Consider the following 20,736-nt stretch of genomic DNA (forward strand, 5'->3'; position numbering starts at 1 on the left):
GTTAATAGCTAAACTAAGTACAACATTTTATTTCATTGGGCTGAATTGATCGTTTAATGCTTTGAACGCTCTCTGAACAAACTGAGCGAGCGAAAGAGATTAACGAATTATTGCAAGAGCGTTAGACATCACACCACTTCTTATACTATTCTTAATACTATTCTTAATAATAATAATAATAATAATAATAATAATAATAATAATAATAATAACGATAATAATCTCTAATAAACACTTCAAACAGGATGCATTCATCACAATAAGAGAGGTTAAGAGTGACGTTTACGGCAAACGTGAGATATGACCACGTGACCAAGTTTATCCAATATTTGCCGCTTGATGTTTTCAGTTTCTCTGTGAAATCGAGTAGTCTTGCGTTAACATCAAAGACCAGAATTAGTTTTTTTTTACTATTCTCATCTTTGTACTCTTTATTTCAAGAAAACATAAAGGCGAATCTCACGTTTGCCATTTGCCGTAAACGCGATTCTTAATCTCTCTCTCTCTATATATATATTATGGGTGGTTTTCGGAAAAGGAAATTTTTGTTCTTCTTGCGCTTGCATTACGTGTGAACTGCACAAACGCCAGAAAATCTACGAAAAAGACGTTTTAATCTACACCATAACATTGATTATTTTCTAACACAGTCTTGGATAAATAAATACAGCAGTCAGCTTCTGTTCCGTTCACCATTTAAACCGATCCGGCATGTTATTCAACCAATCTGCTTCTTCTGGCGTGTTTTCTCGGCCCAGAACTTTATTTCGCTGGGGAAACCGACCAAACTGGTCTACAACTTCCTGTAAAGGTGACAAGAAAAAGGCTTAGATAAGCTTAAAATAAAATGAAACCAGCAACCATAGCCATTCAAAAATCTTGTACGCGCACGCGCACAGAGTTATGCCTAGAGTAGAGTAGTCAAATCTGGGAATTGCTGTTTTTATTTTTGAGTCTGTAGATAAAATTGTGTGACTATTCAAATGACAGTTGTCAAGCAGTACTGATACATCTGGTGCTGTTTCCTTTTTTCATTTTCTTCACCGTTCGAGGTTAATAACTTCAGTGAACAGTGACCAGTATTAAGCGGACTGTCAAGCGAGCACCAAGTTGGGTTCCTACATTTTCTTGCCATATTAACTGTAAAATGAATCAGTATTAATGCGGACCCCGCCAAAATTAAGCCACATGAAACTCCCGCCGCCGTGTGGCCCACTTACTCTCTTAGTGCGACCAGTTTATCTTACAAATTCACTATATATTTTATTGTGCAATTTATCAGGACGTCTATAAACGGACACCCTGTATTACGCGGACACTACAAAGGTTCGCGAGGAATGTCCGCTTAATAGAGGTTTCACTGTAAAGTGGCGCTAACATACCTTATGCAGAACAGCAAAGCGATGCCAGCTTTTGCCACTGGACTCAACCTCAGTGCCTCTTGTATCTTCTTCTAACTTAGCAAACATCTGAACACTTAACTCCTACAAAACGGGCACAAAAATCAGTAAGAACTAACTGTGAAATAAAGCATTGAATTCGAATCCGCATGAAAAATGCAAATACTCGACAAGGCCGAGTAATCGTTAGGGAGCTTTAGCAACAGCGACGGCGACGAAAACGTCACTATTAAAATGAAATCGTGTTTTTTCAAACGTCGCGATTTTTCACACTCGCTGTAAATGTCAAATGTAGGTGAAATTTGCTGGAGTTGAATTCTTGGGGACCGCACCCAAGTTCAGAAAGAAGCTGAAAGAGAAAGAAGAAAACCTCGTCGTGTGTTTAGTACCCCCATGAAACGTCCCATCAGTCCTAGTCGTGCGGTGACGGCAAAGAGAAATGTGCCAAAAAGTATAATGCACGTGCAGAGTATTTTTTTTGGTTATTTAGCCTGTTGCTTTTTTGACGTTCTCGTTGCCGTCGCCGTCGTCGTTGCTAAAGCTCCCTAATTTGAATTGGACGACGACAGCGAAAATGCAGTACGACGACACAACGAATACAACAACGAAAGCGCAGAGATTCCAACCACGCAACAATAAAAATCATCCAATGAGCGCGTGAGAACTTTGATAATTATTGCAAAAAATAATGCGACAAAATATGGCGGCTTGGCAGTGTTACCAAAATATTAGCAAAAACCATGATATTTTTTTTTCATTATTCTCAAAAAAAAAAAAAAAGACAAGTTGATTTCACTAAGGCCCAGTCCAGACGCCGAACTTTTCATGAGCCGAACTTAATTCAAATTTATATCGGCCCAAATCACGAAAATCCCGCCTTTTGATTCAGACGCCGAACTTAATTAGCCAAACTTAATTTACTTGAAGCAAAACCAATCGAAATGTATGCGGGCTTTTTTTATTATTATCATTTTTTATTTGAAATACTTTATAATAATTTATGCATTAGATTCGTATTATTCATGAAAAGTTCGACGTCTGAATCAAAGCCGTTCCAAAGCCGAAATTCCCGGCTTAGCCAGGCGGGAAGAACGGCTGAGCCTTTCCAAATTGAAACAGCCGTTCTCAACTGATTCAGACGCCGAACTTTTCATGTACTTTATTCGAGGTGTTAGGTTCGGCTCATGAAAAGTTCGGCGTCTGAACCGGGCCTAAGTAACGTTAAATATATATGGCGTCAACAGTTAGGGTAGACACAGTACCTGAGATTCTCTGTTCTCACTATGTTCCAAGGGAAGATAAAGGAAAAGCCTTCCAGCTGGACTGAATTTCAAGTGATCATGGGTTTCTCGTTTAAGGAACTTTGAAAAGAGAGACAGAATAAAAAACATGTTTTAGAAATCAATTTAATATCAAACTTAAGTGGGCAGTTGTCATAGAAAAGAAGAAATCAGCTAGTGTAGACGACGACGAATAAAGCATTCGTGCCGTGATGGAAGAATCCCTTGACTCACCTTTCGAGCGAGCTCTTCACAATGTGGATCCCTTGAAGTAAAAAGAGGATTCCCCTGGAAAAAAGGTTGGGGTTGAAGATAGCAATAACGCTCTAAAACAACAACAACCACTATCTCACACCCATCCCAAAAACGTTAAAGACTTTGACGGAAAAGCATATTTTAGGAGGAGTGGGGGTGAAGTGAGTGTCCGAAAAGTGTTTGCGTTATCTTTACCTTTGGCAATTACCGTTGCCTATTGTTAAAAGATGTTAAAAGATATTAAGTAACACGCGAGCACGTTCTATTTTCGTTTCACTAACATGGGCCCGGAGGCATATCATCACCAATCACAAAAGAGCTGAAAAAGACGCATTGTTTTTCAACCAATCAAAAGTTCGTCAGGATTCGCTTTTTTTTACGTAAGATCTAACAAGTTAATGTATCAGGCGCTCCCTTCTTATCTTTGCCGGGAGGGAGGGGAGGGTCTGATCACGGGTTAAATGTCAATGGCCCTCAGAAAGGAAATGTAAAACTGAAGTGCTGCGACAATTGCTCATTGGTTCATCCTTGTTATATGGCAGTTAGTACAAACCTTGTAGATGCTACGCATGAATTGATCTTGTAACAAAATTAACGCTAAGGTAGCCTTAGGGTCATTCTCCCAGTGTTTCAATTCATCATTCCTTGCTTTCTCCACCTATCAAAACAAAAACGCACAATGGGTCATCTTCGAGTTCCACAAGCCTCGTCATTAAACCGAGGTATCCTAATAGACTGAGCAAAAGCCTCACTTTGAACAAGAGCGACACTATCATTTGGATGGTATCACGTTTCATCAGCAGTACATAGCCAGTCAGAATTGAAGGGTCAAATTTAATTGTAAAACACTTTAGTTGTGGATGGTCATGACCAAAGTAAGCTGTAACAGTTTGCCACCAATTATTCATCCGCCTAAACTCTATTATACACGCGACTGGGAAACAGAAACCTGCCACGTGTCTCCCAGTTCTCAAAAATACCAAGATTTTAGGGGATCACTGATTTGGAAAACGAAGAGATCTAGATCAATTATTCAGATATACAGATTAAGATACCGCCAATAACATATTTAACAAAACAATTTTATAGGTTTTACGAGTACCTTTTCTGACTTTATATCAGAATAGATAAGCTAATGGGACTGATTATTGTGCAATTTGATTACGTACCAGTGCGCTAAACTTGTCTTTGATTTCCTTGGTGGTCTCTTCTGCGCCACCGCACCAGCGTGGCCGCTTTGTAGGGTCTCCACCTCCAAACCAGTAGTTTAACACTTCATTTGCTTCCTTGTACGACATTGTGATACTAAAATGTGGAACGAAATATTCAAAAATCACGTAAATATAATCTAGCCACTTTTGAAAGGTCCTCAAATGTTATTCGCCCATGCGCTGTTTCTTTCGTTTTCCGTCGTTGTAGTTTCAATAGGGATCGTCAGGGTGCCAGAAGTAGTTGAAAGTCAGGTCGGCAAAACGTTTTGCGACCTTTTTCAGATATTGTTCGGTCCTTGTATCTTCTGGTTTCAGACCTCTCCTCCTTGATCGCCAATTCTTTTTTACACTAGCAAATTAATATCAGTTTCTTTTTGTGTGAAGTGGGGTGGCTCAAAACGAGTCAAAATCTCAGAGTTCAGTCGGACTTACACAAACGGAAAAATGATCGGGCATTAGACCAGAGTGTCGATGAGAGTTCGAAAATTACCTGTATATAATTAACCAATCCTGGAGCGGAAGTGGAGGCGCTTGTCAAACAAGTGAGAGCTCGTTGATTCTCAGGGGAAATGTAAGCAGAATCTATGATACACACTTTTTTTTTTTTTTTTACAAGAACGTCTAATTTTGGGGTCAAGGCTGAACGTTCTTATTATTTTTGACAATTTGAGCTTGAAAAAATCCTTAAGATGTTCTTAGTTATCTGTTATAGTATTTCAATAAATCTATGCGGATGTGACCAAGACACTTATTATTTGGGTTAACTGGACAATATAGACTATTTTTTACCTGTATTATTTTATCCGTATTTATACTGTTCATTTCAAAACTAAACAATAAGCAAGGAACCGCACAACGAAAATGCTGCAGGTATACGCAGGATCTGTAAAAGATCTAATCAGCCAAAAATATATAAATGACTCAAATTTCTGCAAGGCTGATCCCCTGTATCGTGTTAAGTTTTCTACGCAGTCCGATCAGCCTTGCAGAAAATTGAGTCATTTTAAAAACATTCAGCCTGGCCTGAAGCGGGTAATGTTCTTAGTATGTTGTTAAGTTTTAGTTGATCGCAGCCTGAACGTTCTCATAAAAAAAGAGTGTACTTGATGAAGCAAGTACACCACGAGCTTCTGTTTGTGCGTTTTTCGCTCTTTGACCGCGCGGAAGTTGGGACGAGAGCGGAAACCGGCTTTTTAGTGGAGAAAACTCCACGAATACGTTTGCATCGCAGGCTGCAAGTACACCGAAGTCGACAAACAAACACAGAAGGCAATAACTTTCAAAGGTGGGTTGAATGTTTTAAACTGTATCCCTCATAAATGACAATTTTTATGAGAGCGCCGATCGCGTGACCAACTCTCGATGCCCGGGGGGGGGGGGGGGGACTGGGAAAGAATGTGACCAAGAATCACAAGAAAACAAGTTTCCATTTGAAAAAATCAGCAATACTTTCTATTACTACCATAATCACAATGTTTTCAGACCTACGACTGCTAACATCGATCACGCAGACATTGACGGAAATTTTAATAAGCATATTGGTGACAAATGTATGCAAATTCAGCCTAAGCCAAAAGTTCAGCCGAACGATGAACAAATAGACGCTTTAAATATGTCACTGCAAAAACTAATAATATGGAACTAGCTTAGTTTTAGAAAATTTAACTTAGAAAACCATTACGGAAAATTATTATTAAATTCTCATTGCCTGCATCGAAATAATTTTAGTGGCCGATCATTGTTGACAAGACATATGGTTGGCATTGATCACCGCTCTTATTTCCGTTGGGTCTATTGTGGCTGTACTGTACGACCAAGGTTGACCTATTCTATTTTACGTTTTGAAGCCAAGCCACTAGGGTTTAAATTTTCTTCCTCTCTGTTACAAGTACAAAAAGGAATATGTTTGTCTTGAAGAAAACACTGGTTCGTCGTCGCATTGTTCTTTTGTATGTCTGTAGGTGGGCAGGTAATAATACTGAAAAAAAATATTTTACGTATGCAACTAGTTGAGGTGCGTCGCCGCTTGTCATGCATGTATAAGATGTTTTTCCCACGCTTAACCCCAATCATAACTTCTATGATTCTTGTCTTGTAGGCCAGAACACATAAAAATAAATTTGAATCTCAACAAAAAGATAGCCTTAATCTGTAATCAAGCAATCGCATGACAACTTGAAACTGGAACATATTAAACTCGACAGTTTCGTTTGTATTCAACCATATAAACGACCTCTAAAATTACTAAAATATAGACAACTTCTAGATATTAGATTCATGCCTAAAAGAGACAGTATAATCAAGCCTTCTTTCTAAAGATTTAAAAATGTTAAAAGCCAAACAGGGAGTATCTTGGCCTCAGCTTGAGAAATATAAACGAAAAGAAAACTTTTTATAAAAACTTAAAGCTTGTACTGCCGCCTTGATTGGGATCGCCACCTTGTCGTGGTGAGGCGGCTTGCGTGCTCCAGTGACCCCTAGAGCTATGTTGGCTGGAGTCTTGTACTCCTGGCAGGGACACCCATGCCAAACAGGTCAAAGGGTAGGGGCCAGACAAAGAGTGATCCCACTGGCCCTCCAGGTTGGGGGTTGGGCAGAGGGCTGATAACCCTCTCCCGTAAAAAAAACAATTATTACAGAAACCAGAAGCGGAGTGAATTCACTATTTCAAAGGGGAACTGTGGCAGTACCTCATCGGAGAGAGTTAATGACGCACGGGAGCCAAAGCCAGCAGGACGCCTCCGGGCTGATCAAGCCACTGATACACCCTAAATACACCATGAAGATAGGCAACTGGAACGTAAGGACGCTTTACAGGAGTGGCAACATTGCACAGGCGGCGAGAGAAATGACAAAGAGAGGTATAGACGTAATGGGCATCAGTGAAACACACTGGACAGGACAAGGAACAATGCGACTTGCAGAGGGTGAAACCATCATTTACTCCGGAAGAGATGATGACAACCATAGAGAGGGAGTCGGCATACTGATGTCAAAACATGCAGCACAATCTCTGATGGAATGGACTCCGATCAGTGAAAGGGTTATTCAAGCCAGATTTTATTCCAAATACATAAAACTTACGATCATACATGTATATGCACCCACTGAAGATACAGATGAGCAGATAAAAGATGAGTTCTATGGGAGGCTACAGGATGTGCTAGACAGTGTCAATGAGCATGATATGTTAGTTGTCACGGGGGACATGAATGCTAAGGTTGGAAACGACAACTGGGCGTATGAAAGTGTGATGGGTAAACATGGACTGGGGCAAAGAAATGATAATGGAGAAAGGCTTTGCGATATGTGTGATATGAATGAACTGGTTATAACAGGGACATTGTTTCCTCATAAGACCATCCACAAAGTAACGTGGGTTTCCCCCGATGGGAATACCATGAACCAGATAGACCATGTACTAATCAGCAGGCGATTTAGGAATTCGGTGAAAGATACGAGAGTATACAGGTCTGCAGATATCGGAAGCGACCACCATCTTGTATGTACAGTAGTCAAGTTGAGATTGAGTAAACAAACAGCAGGGAAGAAAAGATGTAGAGTCAAGTACGATACAGCAAGGTTGAGGAATGAAGAGGTGTTACGGTGGTTTAACGTTGCCTTGCAAAATAGGTACCAAGTCCTGGAGAACGAGGAAACAGCAGTTGAAGAAAGCGAGGAAGTAGAACAAGACTTTGAGGTGATGAAGAAGGCATATACAGAGGTGGCGGAATCAGTCTTAGGTAGACCTCGGAAGAAGAAGAAGCCGTGGATAAGTGAGGAGTCATGGAGCCTCATAGACCAAAGAGAGGAAATTAATAGGAAGATCCTGGGAACACGGTCAGAAAGGGTCAAGAAGCAGCTTAGGGCCAAGTATGCAGAAAAGAACAGGGAAGTGAAGAGAAGCATAAAGACAGACAGAAAGAAATGGATGGAGAAGATCACTTGTGAGGCGGAGGAGGCTGCAGGAAAGCTTAATTTCCTCTCGTAATTTCAAAAATTATTTTCGCACTGTAATCACAAGCGCAAATGTTGACATAGCTTATTCCTGTGCTTTTCGCGCGCTTGCGTATCACATTTCACTTGTCACGCAATGAAAGTTATTCGCGTTCCTGCGTTGTTCAAAACTTTAAATTTCTAATATGCGGAATTTGAGACAACTTTCAGCCTTGCCTCGGGGATGTGACATCGCCGTATATAATGTGAGTAACGATTGCAGAGAAGTAAGAGCATTTCTTTATATCTAGTATTCAGTCGTGTTATCCGGTTGTGATTGAATGAGTCAAGTAGTCAGTAACAATGTTGCACTATTCTTCAGTATTTTCGACAAACACCCAGAAAAACAAAAGCTTGGTTGGCAAGTGTTTTTAAACAGATGGGCATAGAGAAGATTTTTTGTTTCTACTTTCTGGTCATAAATGTATACAGAGGTAAAACAACGGACGCGTTTCACCCATGTGGCGAGTTGAGAAACGGCTGATGTTTACATTTACGTCGGTGCGCGATTTTTTCGGTTTTTTATTGCAGTGGACTTTATTTGTAATATTTAAGGCAAATTCTGTTTTAGGTCACGCAAAAAGGAAGCATTTACACTTTCTAGCTTAAAAATAACGGTAGTTTGGAAGTGTAGGATGATATGAGAGACAGGGTATTAATTTCACTGATTTCAAGTTGTTTCCCTGGGAACGGCTCTTTCATCTCACTTGAACGGCTCAATATAAACTCGAAAATTTCACCTGAAACGAATTATTTGATGACTTAATGCTAATATGGGGAGCTCTCAAGTTTAAAGCTAGTTATTTACGTGTATTAAAGCATGAAATGAAACCAGAGACCTTGGCTTTTATCTAAAAGCTTCCGTGAACTGTATTGACACGTGCACAGTAACAGGAGGAACATGAAGTGCTGAAATGGCGAATTGTGTCAAAGTGCATTCCACACATCTCGACCTAGCGCGCTCGCTTTTCACGGGCCAAACTAAATATTTTAACATGATAAATAAGAAAAATTACCCGTTCAAAAAAGTTATTTCATTACCAGTATATTCGTATACCCCCGATGATATGGTCATCTGAAATATGGCTAAAATCACTCTATCTAAGAAATAGCAAACATTGTATTCTTTACGTTGCTAACTTCAAATGAAAGAATGTTCAGGTCGAGATAAAATATAGTTTGGAAGCAAGCAAAAGGGATGTAAAAACGATTGTGAGAGTGTCAACTCGAGAAAACGTTGCCTTGTCTCGAACGAGAGTTTTGAAAATGTACTAATTTGCATAATTTCAATCGGGCCATCGGGCACTTCGAACTTTCCTAATTTTTGCCGAAAAAAAAATTCGCTGGAACTTTTGAATATTATTTTTGAAAATAGTTCACCAAAAGGGTCTTTTGGGGCAAATAAAAAAAAATTCGAATTTTCGCTTCTCTCGCCGGATTCTCGAAAGTTACTGACAACGGCTCTTAAGTTCGGCAGTTGATTCAGACGTCGAACCTAACTGAAGTCGAACTTAATTAAAGCTAAAGTGAGAAAGTAGATTTTCGTGGTCAGCGGCTGTTGTTTGTACTCAACAAGATTTAAAATGGCGGGAAAGATGAATTCTGATATGGAAGAGCTTGCTTGATAGAATAATAAAGACAGGCCAAACACGGCTTCTACAGGTCGAGATAGGAAGAATATGACCTTCAAAGCTAATTTGCGCTTACGAGTACGTCTTTCAAAGATCTCTTTTTTCTGTACGAAAGTAAGGAAGGGTCTTTGTAGATCTCCCCTAGCAGAGGCTGATTTTCTATCAAGTGTCATTTACCAGGAGCCACTGAATCAGGGATGGAGACCGTAACGAGATGCCATTTTGACTTGTGGGCTTGTCCCCATGTGTTGTATCAAAAAATCTATTTTTAGAAAAAAATTTGCGCCATACGCGCGTGCGCGCACGCGTGTAAACAGCCAGGATCGCGCGCGGAGAAATGGAAATTTTTTTCTACCCGTTCAAAATGGCGTCCAAATTTTAAAATTCTGCCAGGGAATATCTCCTCAGTACCCACATTTAAGGAATTAGACCCTCACAAAGAAAAGGTAGCAATTGAAAGAAGACGGGAAAAGCTGGAATAAGCGGCCTTTTGATCACATGACTCTCACAGTAAAGTCAAAAAGGCGCCAAGACGGTGGCGCTGCGTGCGTGTCTACTGTTGAATGAATGAAAAAAGCTTACACTCTACGGATATGTACTCAGACACGTAAGGACTTTTTTATCTTAAGTGAATGTTTTCTCAGCTGCTTTCCGTGTCACATATAAGGTTGTAGCCCCACGCATATTTGCGTGTATTCACGCGGGTTTATGACGTGAAGGGGGAGGGGGGGGGGGGGGCAATTTTTTCTAAAGCTAGATTTTTTTGGTACTACACAAGGGGACGCGTGGACCCCACGCTTACGGTCTCCATCCCTGATTATGGCTCCTGTATTTACTCATCTGAATTGTTTTAGGTTAGACACAGAAGGGCGATATTCCATAACAAACCTCAAAATGTTTTTGCGGGTTTTTAGTTTGTTTTGTAGTGCCGACATTCTTTCGCGGAGGTTGACTTCTGAAAGAGTTTTATCTATAAGGTTATCGAGGTAATCTCTGATAGGTAATCTCTGTTTGAATAGAGTGATGTTTTCTTCAAATGTTGTTTTTGAAGATTTTGTTCTGAGAAGTCTTGAGGCTTCACCTTTGATATAGCCTGTATTGAAAGTTTCTGTCGGTTTGAAGTGCATGTGCACATCAAGAATAGTTTCTTTTTTTTTTAAATCTTTCGCATCTCAGACAAGTATATTCAGTTGTTTCGAAACAAGAAGAACAAGCACATTTCTCTTTTCCCTCCATCTTGTTCAGAATGAATTCCTTTGCGCATGCCAAGTCGATGGAATGCACAGACCTCTGGGATAGATATAGTTAATATAATTTATACGTAACGTATGCATTTGGTTCGGCACATGAAAAGTTCGACGTCTGAATCGAAGTCGAACTTTTGCCGTTCTATTCGACTGGCGCAGTCGAATAGAACGGCGGGTCGACCCAAATACAAATCTGTCGATCCTAACTGATTCATACGTCGATCTTTACATGCGCCGAACCAAATGATTAGGTTCGGCTCATGTAAAGTTCGACGTATGAACCGGGCCTTAGTAAAATCAAACAAACGCGAGTTTCGAGGAATTTTCAAGTCAAAAATGTAAATTATCGTAATCTATTGTTATTATTATTATTATTATTATTATTATTATTATTATTATTATTATTGCACCTGGCAACGTGTAGAGATCTACCGACACTAGACATCTCTGATCTATTTTGAATTAATGGGATTTGCATTTAATTGTTCATCTTAGGTCTTTAATTAATAATTATTTATAACCCAGGAACACTGTTTAAATATTAATTGCCTCACTTTTGGGCATTTTTGGATTATTAAAAGAGCCAGTTTAAAGACCATTAAATGTCATTGAAATTTTGTGAAAGTCCCCTTAAATGGTCAAAAGGTGATTGAGATACAAAACTTTTCAACCCAGCAAGCGGCAAATATGGTTTGGGTGCTGTATTAATAGTGATTATTTCAAGGTCCCTATGTTCAGGCAACACGTCAAATGAGTGGCAAAATGTCCTGGATTATTGGTTTGGTCCAGGAGCACAAAGTAAGTGGTTTCGTGGAGGACCACAGGTGGATGAGGAAATGAGAGAAAAATTTGGATTCATGGTGAGTTCGTAATATAATCTGGAGCCTACTAAGTCTGAAGTGGGGAGAGATGGAAGGTAGGAATTAGCTGATAGCAAAGAGCGTGGAAAAAACTGGGAGATAAGGGAGAAGGAACTGCAAGAAAATTGACAGCAAGGTGGAAGAAATAAATGGACAATAAATGCTGCACAATATTTGGCAATATCCAAACGCACAAAAAAGCAGGAGCTACTTAACAGGGAGGGTTAAAAAAAAAATGGAATGGAAAGGATGAATAATTATCATCCCACCCCACCCCTCTCCCACCAATCCCCGTTCCCTTTGCTCCCATTCCAGCATCGACTCTGCAAATTGTTTTGTCAACAGACCATCCAATAAAATGTTAATGTCACTGCAGGTTTTGACGTCCCCTAAGCATGTGCTGCTGGGACGCCAAAAACGACAACTCTGCCGAATGTAGCTTTATAAATAACTCGCTTTTCGCGGTGGCTTTGATATTTGGGGTTTATCAAGAGTGAACTGAGGAAAAACTAGACTAAAAGCTCTATGATCAACGCAGTGACTCTTTCGTGAACACCATATTTTGTATATTATTACATGGAGAATTTTTGTCAGTTTCAAGGCAGTTTTCCTTCGCAGATCATTCTTTAACTCGTTATTGGCATCATAAAGAAATAACTGACTAAGATATGATGCCCTCAAGCTGGGGATGGTGATCTCAGAAAGATGAAATCAAGCTGTATGTTACATAGGTCCAGGGGTAATAAATGTTTATTGATTAGCTAGATTTAGAGATTATTCTTTCAAGACATGAAAGGCCAAACTGGTTGTTACGTATGCAGTAACAAGATTTATAACACAACCATAACAAGGCTGGAAATCAAGTTAAAATCGGGTTTACCTTCAGGTGTAAGATCCTGGCAGATTTTTCTTTGTGTTGTAGGTTATTGTTTTCCTTCCCTGTACTGTTTTGACGCTTTGTTTCCTTTGTTTTACATCCGCTGTTAGTTTTATAGGTTCTTACACCGAGGTATAGACTAAAAATCATACTGGTTTCCGTTGTACTTAAAACAATTATCCCATCGCTAAGGGTTTCGTGAACGGTGGTAGATATTTATCTCGCCAATTCGCGGCTCAGTATCTACCGTCGCCCATCCGCACTTCGGTAAATAATTTGTGATAGCGATCCTAAGTAAAACATTTTATTTAATGTTTTAAACGCTCTCTGAACACCTGAGCGAACGAAAGAGAAGAAAGAAACAGCTCAAGAACTAGACATCATGCATGTGATACACTGGATACACTATAGCTTTATTTCTGAGTATCACATCGACTTACCCTTAGTCTAATTAATAATAATAATAATAATAATAATAATAATAATAATAATAATGATGATGATGATGATGATGATGATGGGGATCATCATCATCATCATCATCATCACTTATAAACACTTTAAACAGGGTGCATTTATCACAATATTATGGGTGGTTTTCGGAAAAGGAAACTTTTGTTCTTCTTTCGCTTGCATTACGTGTGAACTGCACAAACGCAAGCACAAGTGACGAAACGTAACCACAAACCAATGGGAGCAAACTTGTTCCACTTCTTCCTGGCGATCAAGATGGCGGCCCCCGACGAACAGCAAAAACTAGCTGAAACTGTAAGAAAGTTTCCGGTGCTCTATGACTACAAAATGGTAAGTTGTGCAAAAAAAAAAGTCAGCTCTTTGTCGCTCACAGTCAGCCGGTGAATGTGGCTTTCGCATAACTTGAGTATAAAACATGAGGTGAAGAAGCATAACAGCTAAAACTTCAACCTCGTCCACCATCTTGAAAGTATGCTTTATTGCTCAGGTGTTGCTCGTACGCCACGTGTTGCATTTGCACTGCGTTTCTCTCTAAACTGGTTGAAAGGGCAGTTTATGATCAGACAACCGATCACGTTACTCAGTCGGGCTTGTATCCCACCCTTCAGTCAGCCTATCGGCTGGGTCACAGCACAGAGACTGCCCTGCTGAAGATACAGAACGACATACTAACTGCAATGGACAATCAACGAGTTACTCTCTTGGTATTGTTAGATCTGAGTGCAGCATTCGACACGATTGACCACCAAGTGTTGCTGAATCGCCTGTACGTGACGTATGGAATTACAGGTACCGCTCTCAAATGGTTTCACTCGTATTTATCAGACAGGAAACAGCGAATCCTGATTAACGGGAGCTATTCGACTGACTTTGATCTGCCACAAGGGGTACCTCAAGGTTCATGTCTAGGTCCCTTACTTTTCATGCTGTATGCAAGTAAGCTCTTCGATGTTGTTGAACCCCATCTCCCTAATGTTCACGCATATGCTGATGATACGCAGCTCTACATCTCATTTAAGCCAGATGGTTCTGCTACTGAGACGGATGCTGTTGACGCTTTACAAGCTTGCATCAGGGACATAAGAACTTGGATGGTCCAGGACAAACTTCAGCTGAACGATGCTAAGACCGAGTTTCTTATTATAGGTACGCGTACACAGTTAAACAAGGTTACGATAAATGACTTGCAAGTAGGTGAGGTAAAGGTTTCTGCTGTCCACTCTGTTAGAAATCTTGGTGCTTGGTTTGATGCAAACATGAATATGACCACACATATTAACAGCATATGTCAGTCTATTTATTACCATCTACACAACATCCGGCGCATTAGAAAGTACTTATCATATGACGATAGGAAGTCCATTGTACAGGCTATTATATTGTCACGAATAGACTATTGTAACGGTATATTATATGGTACGCCCGCTGTTCATCTTGGTAAGCTGCAACGCCTACAGAACGCGGCAGCTCGGCTGGTATGTACTGTACCCAGGTATGATCATATCACACCATCACTGATCAACCTGCACTGGCTTCCGGTTACCCACAGAATAGAATTCAAGATAGCAATGTTAGTTCACAAATGTATCTATGGCGTCGCACCACAGTATCTTTTAGACTTGATAAAAATCAATGACAGCTCGCGGTACCAGTTGAGATCACACCGGGGCATACTTCTAATAGATAACACCTATAGAACAAAAAAGACACTAGGGGATAGGGCGTTTGAAAATGTCGCGCCCAAAGTATGGAACCGACTCCCTTTGGAAATCAGACAATGCCAATCATTGAATACTTTTAAAGTTTTACTGAAGACACATCTTTTTAAATTAGCTTTTTATTAGTTCTCTTATTAACTCATATTTTAATTTTATTGTTTTTTCCGGAGATTGTAAATTATTATTATTGTTGTTATTATTTAGATTAGCCATTCATTACTTTATATTAAGATTTTGTAATGCGCACTCGATCATATCTAGCATGTTAGACTGCGCAATATAAGAAATAAACATTATTATTATTATTACATTTGTATTAACGTGTGAACTATGGCTTAAGGCGGCAACTGGTCCCGGGAGAGTCCGCTTTCGAGATTCGCTCTGACGAACGGCTAACACTAAACACGTCAGCTGTCGAATCTCTTTACAGTGGCCAAATTACCTAATCAACACTGTTGATAAAACCAAATACTCTTTTTAGAGAGAGTTGGCTGTACTCAGAAACTTCCCTCAAAGAAAGCAAAGCGGGGAAAAGCGAACAATGAAAACCTAAGAAAAAGACGTTTTAATCTACACCATAACATTGATTATTTGCTAACACGGTCTTTGGATAAATAAATAGTCAGCTTCTGTTCAGTTCACCATTTAAACCGATCCGGCATGTTATTCAGCCAATCTTCTTCTTCTGGTGTGTTTTCTCGGCCCAGAACTTTATTTCGCTGGGGAAACCGACCAAACTGGTCTACAACTTCCTGTAAATTAAGGTAACAAGAAAAAAAGGCTTAGATTAGCTTAAAATTAAATGAAACCCCTTGGGACAATTCCTTTATCCTGCAATTACAGCTGTTCGAAAATCTTGTTTCGTGCACCCATCAGCCTGACCCATACACGTTAAAAAACGGAAGCGATATCCAGCCAATAAGTTCAATTGTTTAAACACTTGTCCTAGCCAACGCACGCAATCACGCGGATTTATTCTTAGGGTAGTCAAATCTGGAAATTGTGTGACTATTCAAATGACAGTTGTCAAGCATTTCATACATCTGATACTGTTTTCTTTTTTCCATTTTCTCCACCCTTCGAGGTTAATAACTACAGTGAAACCTAGATTAAGAAGACGGTTACCCCCTATCAAGCGAGCACCAACTCGGGTGCGGTACATTTTCCTGCCATATTTACTGTAAAATGAATCAGTATTGAGCGTGGAACTCTCGGCCGTGTGGGCTACTTAGGCTCGTAGTGCGAGCAGTTTATCTTACAAATTAACTATATATTTTTGTGCAATTTATCAGCACGTCTATACATAAACGGATACCGGGCCATGTGTTACGAAGAGAATAGCCAGGGTCGCAAGGAGTGTATTCAGGTTTAACTGGAAAGCGACGCTAACACACCTTATGTACAACAGCATAGCGATGCCAGCCTTTGCCAGTGGATTCAGCCTCAGTGCCTTTCATTTCTTCTTCTAACTTAGCGAACATCTGAACACTTAACTCCTACAAAAAGGGCGCAAAAAATCAGTAAGAACTAAATGTAAAATAAAACATTGAATTCGAATCCGCATAAAAAATCCGAAATACTCGACAAGGCCGAGTAATCGTTAGGGAGCTTTAGCAAGACGTCGGCGACGACAGCAAAAATGTCACTATTAAAATGAAATCGCGTTTTTTCAAACGCGATTATTCCAACTCGCTTTAAATGTTAAATTTAGGTTAAATAGCACAGGAATAACTCGATTTAACAAACTGAAGTCAGTTTTCTTTATGCGTCTGTCTTCTAATTCTCTTTAAATTTCGAGACTAAACTTTGTTCCAGTTGACAATTTTCTCAAAATATTACGTTGTAACGCGGTTCATTTCAGCTGAGGTTACTCAGTCTCAGCAGGACAAGCTCATCGCCGACTTACGCTACATGGGGACAAACCTCAACAAACGCGATCTTACTTTTTGTTCCAGAGCCACATGTTAGCTTCATTTGTTTTATGTCAAGCATTTTTAACGATTTTCTCATCCAAGAAATCTAGTTTTGAGGTGGAATTCTCGCCAAATAAAGAGTATAAATAGTTTGGGAAACTTTCGCTGATGGCGTCAGCTTTCCGACTTTTGATCCGTACGTAGGGGATCCGTAATTAACTCCGCAACGATAAAAATCAGCCAATGAGCGCGTGAGTATTTTGACAGTTATTGCAAAAAATAATGCGACAAAAGAGGAATAACTTGGTAGTGTAAGCAAAACATTAGCAAAAACCATGATATTTTTTTCATTTTTTTTCAAAGAGAAAAATAAGTTGATTTCATCAAAGCCGCGGTAAATATACATGGCGTCAACAGTTAGGGTAGACGCAGTACCTGAGATTCTCTGTTCTCGCTGTGTTCCAAGGGAAGATAAAGGAAAGCCCTTCCAGCTGGACTGAATTTCAAGTGATCATGGGTTTCTTGTTTGAGGAACTTTGAAAAGAGAGACAGAACAAAAAAACATGTTTTAGAAATAAATTTAATACCAAAGCAGTGGGTAGTTGTCATAGAAAAGAAGAAATCAGCTAGTGTAGACGACGACGAATAAAGCATTCGTGATGGAAGAATTGTTTAACTCACCTTTCGGGCGAGCTCTTCACAATATGGATCCCTTGAAGTAAAGAGAGGATTGCCCTGGAAAAAAGGTTGGGGTTGAAGATAGCAATAACATTCTAAATCAACAACAATAACGAATGACCACCCTCTTACACCGACCCCAAGAGTTGACGGAGAGGCATATTTTAGGAGGAGTGGAGAGGGAGTGTCCGAAAAGTGTTTGCGTTATCTTTACTTTTGGTAATCATCGTTGCCTATTGTTAGAAGCAGTTAACTAACATGCGAGCAGGTTTCATTTTCGTTTCACTAACAAGGGTCGGGAGGCATATCATCGCTAATCAACAAAAGAGCTTCATCCGTCTACGACGCACTGTTCTTCAACCAATAAAAAGTACGTCAGAATATGGTGTTTTTACACAAGATCTGACAAGTTAATGTATCAGGCCCTCCCTTCTTATCTTTGCCGGGAGGGAGGGGAGGGCCTGATCACGGGTTAACTGTCAATGGCCCTCAGAAAGGAAATGTAAAACTGAAGTGCTGCGACAATTGCTCATTAATTCATCCATGTTATATGGCAGTTAGTACAAACCTTGTAGATGCTACGCATGAATTGATCTTGTAACAAAATTAACGCTAAGGTAGCCTTAGGATCATTCTCCCAGTGTTTCAATTCATCGTTCCTTGCTTTCTCCACCTATCAAAACAAAAAGACCTGCAATGGGTCATCTTCAAGTTCCACAACCCTCGTCATCAAAGCGAGGTATCCTAATAGACTCAGCAAAAGCCTCGCTTTGAACAAGAGTGATACTATCATTTCACAAGTAGTGTATAGCCAATTGGGGGGTCAAATTTTATTGTAAAACACCTTAGTTTTGGATGGTCATGACCCAGTAAGCTGTAACAGTTTGCGACGAATTATCCGTCTGTCTAAACTCTATTGTGCATACGATTGGGAAACTGACACCTGTCACGAGTCTCCAAGTTCTCAAAAAATACCAAAATTTTGGCCTATGAATAATAACAAGCGTCATGGCAGACCTATATAACTGGAAGTAAATGTCACAAGAACAATAGCCATTCTACGCGATGGGGAGTTAAGATATCGCCAATACGATATTTAACAAAACAACTTTATAGGTTTTACAAGTATCTTTTCTGACTTCATATCAGAATAGATAAGCCAATGGGACTGATTATTGTGCAATTTGATTACGTACCAGTGCACCAAACTTGTCCTTGATTTCCTTGGCGGTCTCCTCTCCGCCTCCAAACCAGCGTGGCCGCTTTGAAGGGTCTCCACCTCCAAACCAGTAGTTTAACACTTCATTTGCTTCCTTGTACGACATGGTGATGCTGAAATATGGAACGAAATATTTGAAAGTCACGTAAATATAGTCCAGCCACTTTTGAAAGGTTCTCAAATGTTATTCGCCCAACCGCTTTTTTTCTTTCGTTTATCTGCATTGTGGTTTCAAAATTTGGGGATCGTCGTGGTAAAAAAGGATTGGCGATTAACGAGGAGGGGTCTGAAACCAGAGGAGACAAGGAACGAACAATATCTAAAAAACGCCGCAAAACTGTTTGTCGGCCTGACTTCCAGCATCGCTTACAGCTACTTCTAGGATATTTATTGTACATTAATATCAGTATTTTTTTGTGGGGGTGGGGTAATTGAAAACGGCCAAAATCTGGGTCGGTCGAACTAAAGACAAAAAGGAAAAATATCGGGCATTAGACCAGAGTTTCCATGAGAGTTCGAAGAGCACCTGTTAGCCAATGCCGGAGCGTGTGGAGCATGGAGTCGGCTGTCATAGCGGAGCTCATTGATTCTCAGTGGAAATGTAAGCAGAATCTATAATGCTCGATGAAGCAGGTACATCCAAGTCGACAAACAAAATAAAACAAAACAAACAAACACTAAAGGTATTAACTTTCCGAGGTGGATGATTTTTTTTAAACTGTGTGCAGAGCGCGGATTGCGTGACCAACTCTCGCTGCCCGAGGGACTGGGAAAGAATGTGGCCAAGAAATGCAGGCGACAAGTTTTCATTTGACAAACTGGTCAGCAAGGCTTTCTATTACTGCCATAATTACAATGCTTTCGATCTTCAACTGCTAACATCGATCACGCAGCTGCAGACACTGACGGAAAATTTAATAAGCATATTGGTGACAACTGTATGCAAATTTCCTAAGGCAAAATTTAAGTCGGCCGAACGATGAACAAACAGACCCTTAAAATATGTCACTGGAATAAATAATACTAAAGAACTACTGCTTGGTTTTAGAAAACATAACTTGGAGAACCTCTATTATAGAAGAAAAAATCTTATTGTTTCATCGAAATAATTTTAGAGGCCCACAATTGATCATCACCGCGCTCATTTCCGCCGTATTCTGTACTATACGATCAAGGTTGCCCCATGTGTTCTATTTTGCGTTTTGAGACCAAGCCACCAATGTTTAAGTTTTCTTCCTCTCTGTTACAAGAAAAAAAAAAGGAATATGTTCGTCTTGAAGAAAACACTGGTTTGTTGTCGCTTTATTCTCATGTATGTCTACAGACGCCACGCGAGTGAGCAGGTAAAAATATTTATGTATGCAAAATTGAGGTGCGTTGCCGCTACTCATGCATGAGATGTTTTTCCCACGCTTAACCCCAATCATTACTTCTTTGATTCTTGTCTTGTCCTCCGGAAAACATAAAAATAAATTTGAATCTCAACAAAAAGATAGCCTTAATCTGTAATCAAGCAATCGCATGACAACTGAAAATGGAACTTAACTCGACAGTGTTTAAATCGTTTGTATTCAACCAAATAAACTACCTCTTAATTGAAATATAGACACCTTCTAGATATTAGATTCATGCATAAAAGCGACAGTATAAGTAAGCCTTTTTTAAAGATTTTAAAACAGTAAAAGCCAAATAGGGTGTATCTTGGCCTCAGTTTGAGAAATATATATATAAACGAAAATAAAACTTTTTATAAGCTTTATACTACGTATCATTCAGCGGGGACGAAGCTATTCAAGGTTGACATGATAATCACATTCAAAAACAAAATTTAGTCAACATCTTACCGGTTTTCGAAAGTCCCCGCAGCCTTGTTTAGCCCCTTCTAAAGAAAAAATGGCTTATTTCTTCGCTTTAGAAAACGTATCTGACGGCTCGGCGGGTCGAGTGCTCTCGTGCACGGCGGGTGCGGTTCCCGTG

The 20,736-nt window shown here is 39.8% G+C and overlaps 3 protein-coding genes across 3 annotated transcripts; 1 reads left to right on the forward strand and 2 right to left on the reverse strand.

The window, feature by feature from the left end:
* Positions 1-99: 99 nt before the first annotated feature.
* On the reverse strand, positions 100-20,732 carry LOC146464828 (uncharacterized). The gene is made up of 7 exons (XM_085129633.1): positions 20,604-20,732; positions 4,105-4,240; positions 3,489-3,593; positions 2,915-2,968; positions 2,663-2,761; positions 1,383-1,484; positions 100-803 (listed from the first exon to the last, which is right to left on the reverse strand). The coding sequence occupies exons 2-7, from the start codon at positions 4,231-4,233 to the stop codon at positions 690-692; spliced, it is 603 nt and encodes a 200-aa protein (XP_084985759.1). The 5' UTR covers positions 4,234-4,240; positions 20,604-20,732; the 3' UTR covers positions 100-689.
* Positions 6,854-8,137, forward strand: LOC146464829 (protein CFDP2-like). Its single transcript, XM_085129602.1, has one exon. It carries the CDS (start codon positions 6,854-6,856, stop codon positions 8,135-8,137), a length of 1,284 nt encoding a protein of 427 aa, XP_084985728.1.
* Positions 15,499-20,733, reverse strand: LOC146464830 (uncharacterized). The gene is made up of 7 exons (XM_085129632.1): positions 20,604-20,733; positions 18,737-18,872; positions 18,109-18,213; positions 17,544-17,597; positions 17,298-17,396; positions 16,344-16,445; positions 15,499-15,701 (listed from the first exon to the last, which is right to left on the reverse strand). The coding sequence occupies exons 2-7, from the start codon at positions 18,863-18,865 to the stop codon at positions 15,588-15,590; spliced, it is 603 nt and encodes a 200-aa protein (XP_084985758.1). The 5' UTR covers positions 18,866-18,872; positions 20,604-20,733; the 3' UTR covers positions 15,499-15,587.
* Positions 20,734-20,736: the final 3 nt, after the last annotated feature.

Source organism: Pavona decussata, unplaced genomic scaffold (genome assembly GCF_977016875.1).
Source record: "Pavona decussata unplaced genomic scaffold, jaPavDecu1.1 SCAFFOLD_161, whole genome shotgun sequence".
Taxonomy (NCBI): domain Eukaryota; kingdom Metazoa; phylum Cnidaria; class Anthozoa; order Scleractinia; family Agariciidae; genus Pavona; species Pavona decussata.

Excerpts from the sequence above, each read along its gene's own strand:
- LOC146464828 (XM_085129633.1), bottom strand. The coding sequence starts at position 4,233 with ATGTCGTACAAGGAAGCAAATGAAGTGTTAAACTACTGGTTTGGAGGT. Across the intron at positions 2,969-3,488 it reads TCATGCGTAGCATCTACAAG|GGGAATCCTCTTTTTACTTC; the intron begins GTTTGTACTAAC and ends CCTTTTTTCCAG. Across the intron at positions 804-1,382 it reads GCTTTGCTGTTCTGCATAAG|GAAGTTGTAGACCAGTTTGG; the intron begins GTATGTTAGCGC and ends TCACCTTTACAG.
- LOC146464829 (XM_085129602.1), top strand. The coding sequence starts at position 6,854 with ATGACGCACGGGAGCCAAAGCCAGCAGGACGCCTCCGGGCTGATCAAG.
- LOC146464830 (XM_085129632.1), bottom strand. The coding sequence starts at position 18,865 with ATGTCGTACAAGGAAGCAAATGAAGTGTTAAACTACTGGTTTGGAGGT. Across the intron at positions 18,214-18,736 it reads AGGACAAGTTTGGTGCACTG|GTGGAGAAAGCAAGGAACGA; the intron begins GTACGTAATCAA and ends TTGTTTTGATAG. Across the intron at positions 16,446-17,297 it reads GCGAGAACAGAGAATCTCAG|GAGTTAAGTGTTCAGATGTT; the intron begins GTACTGCGTCTA and ends CCCTTTTTGTAG.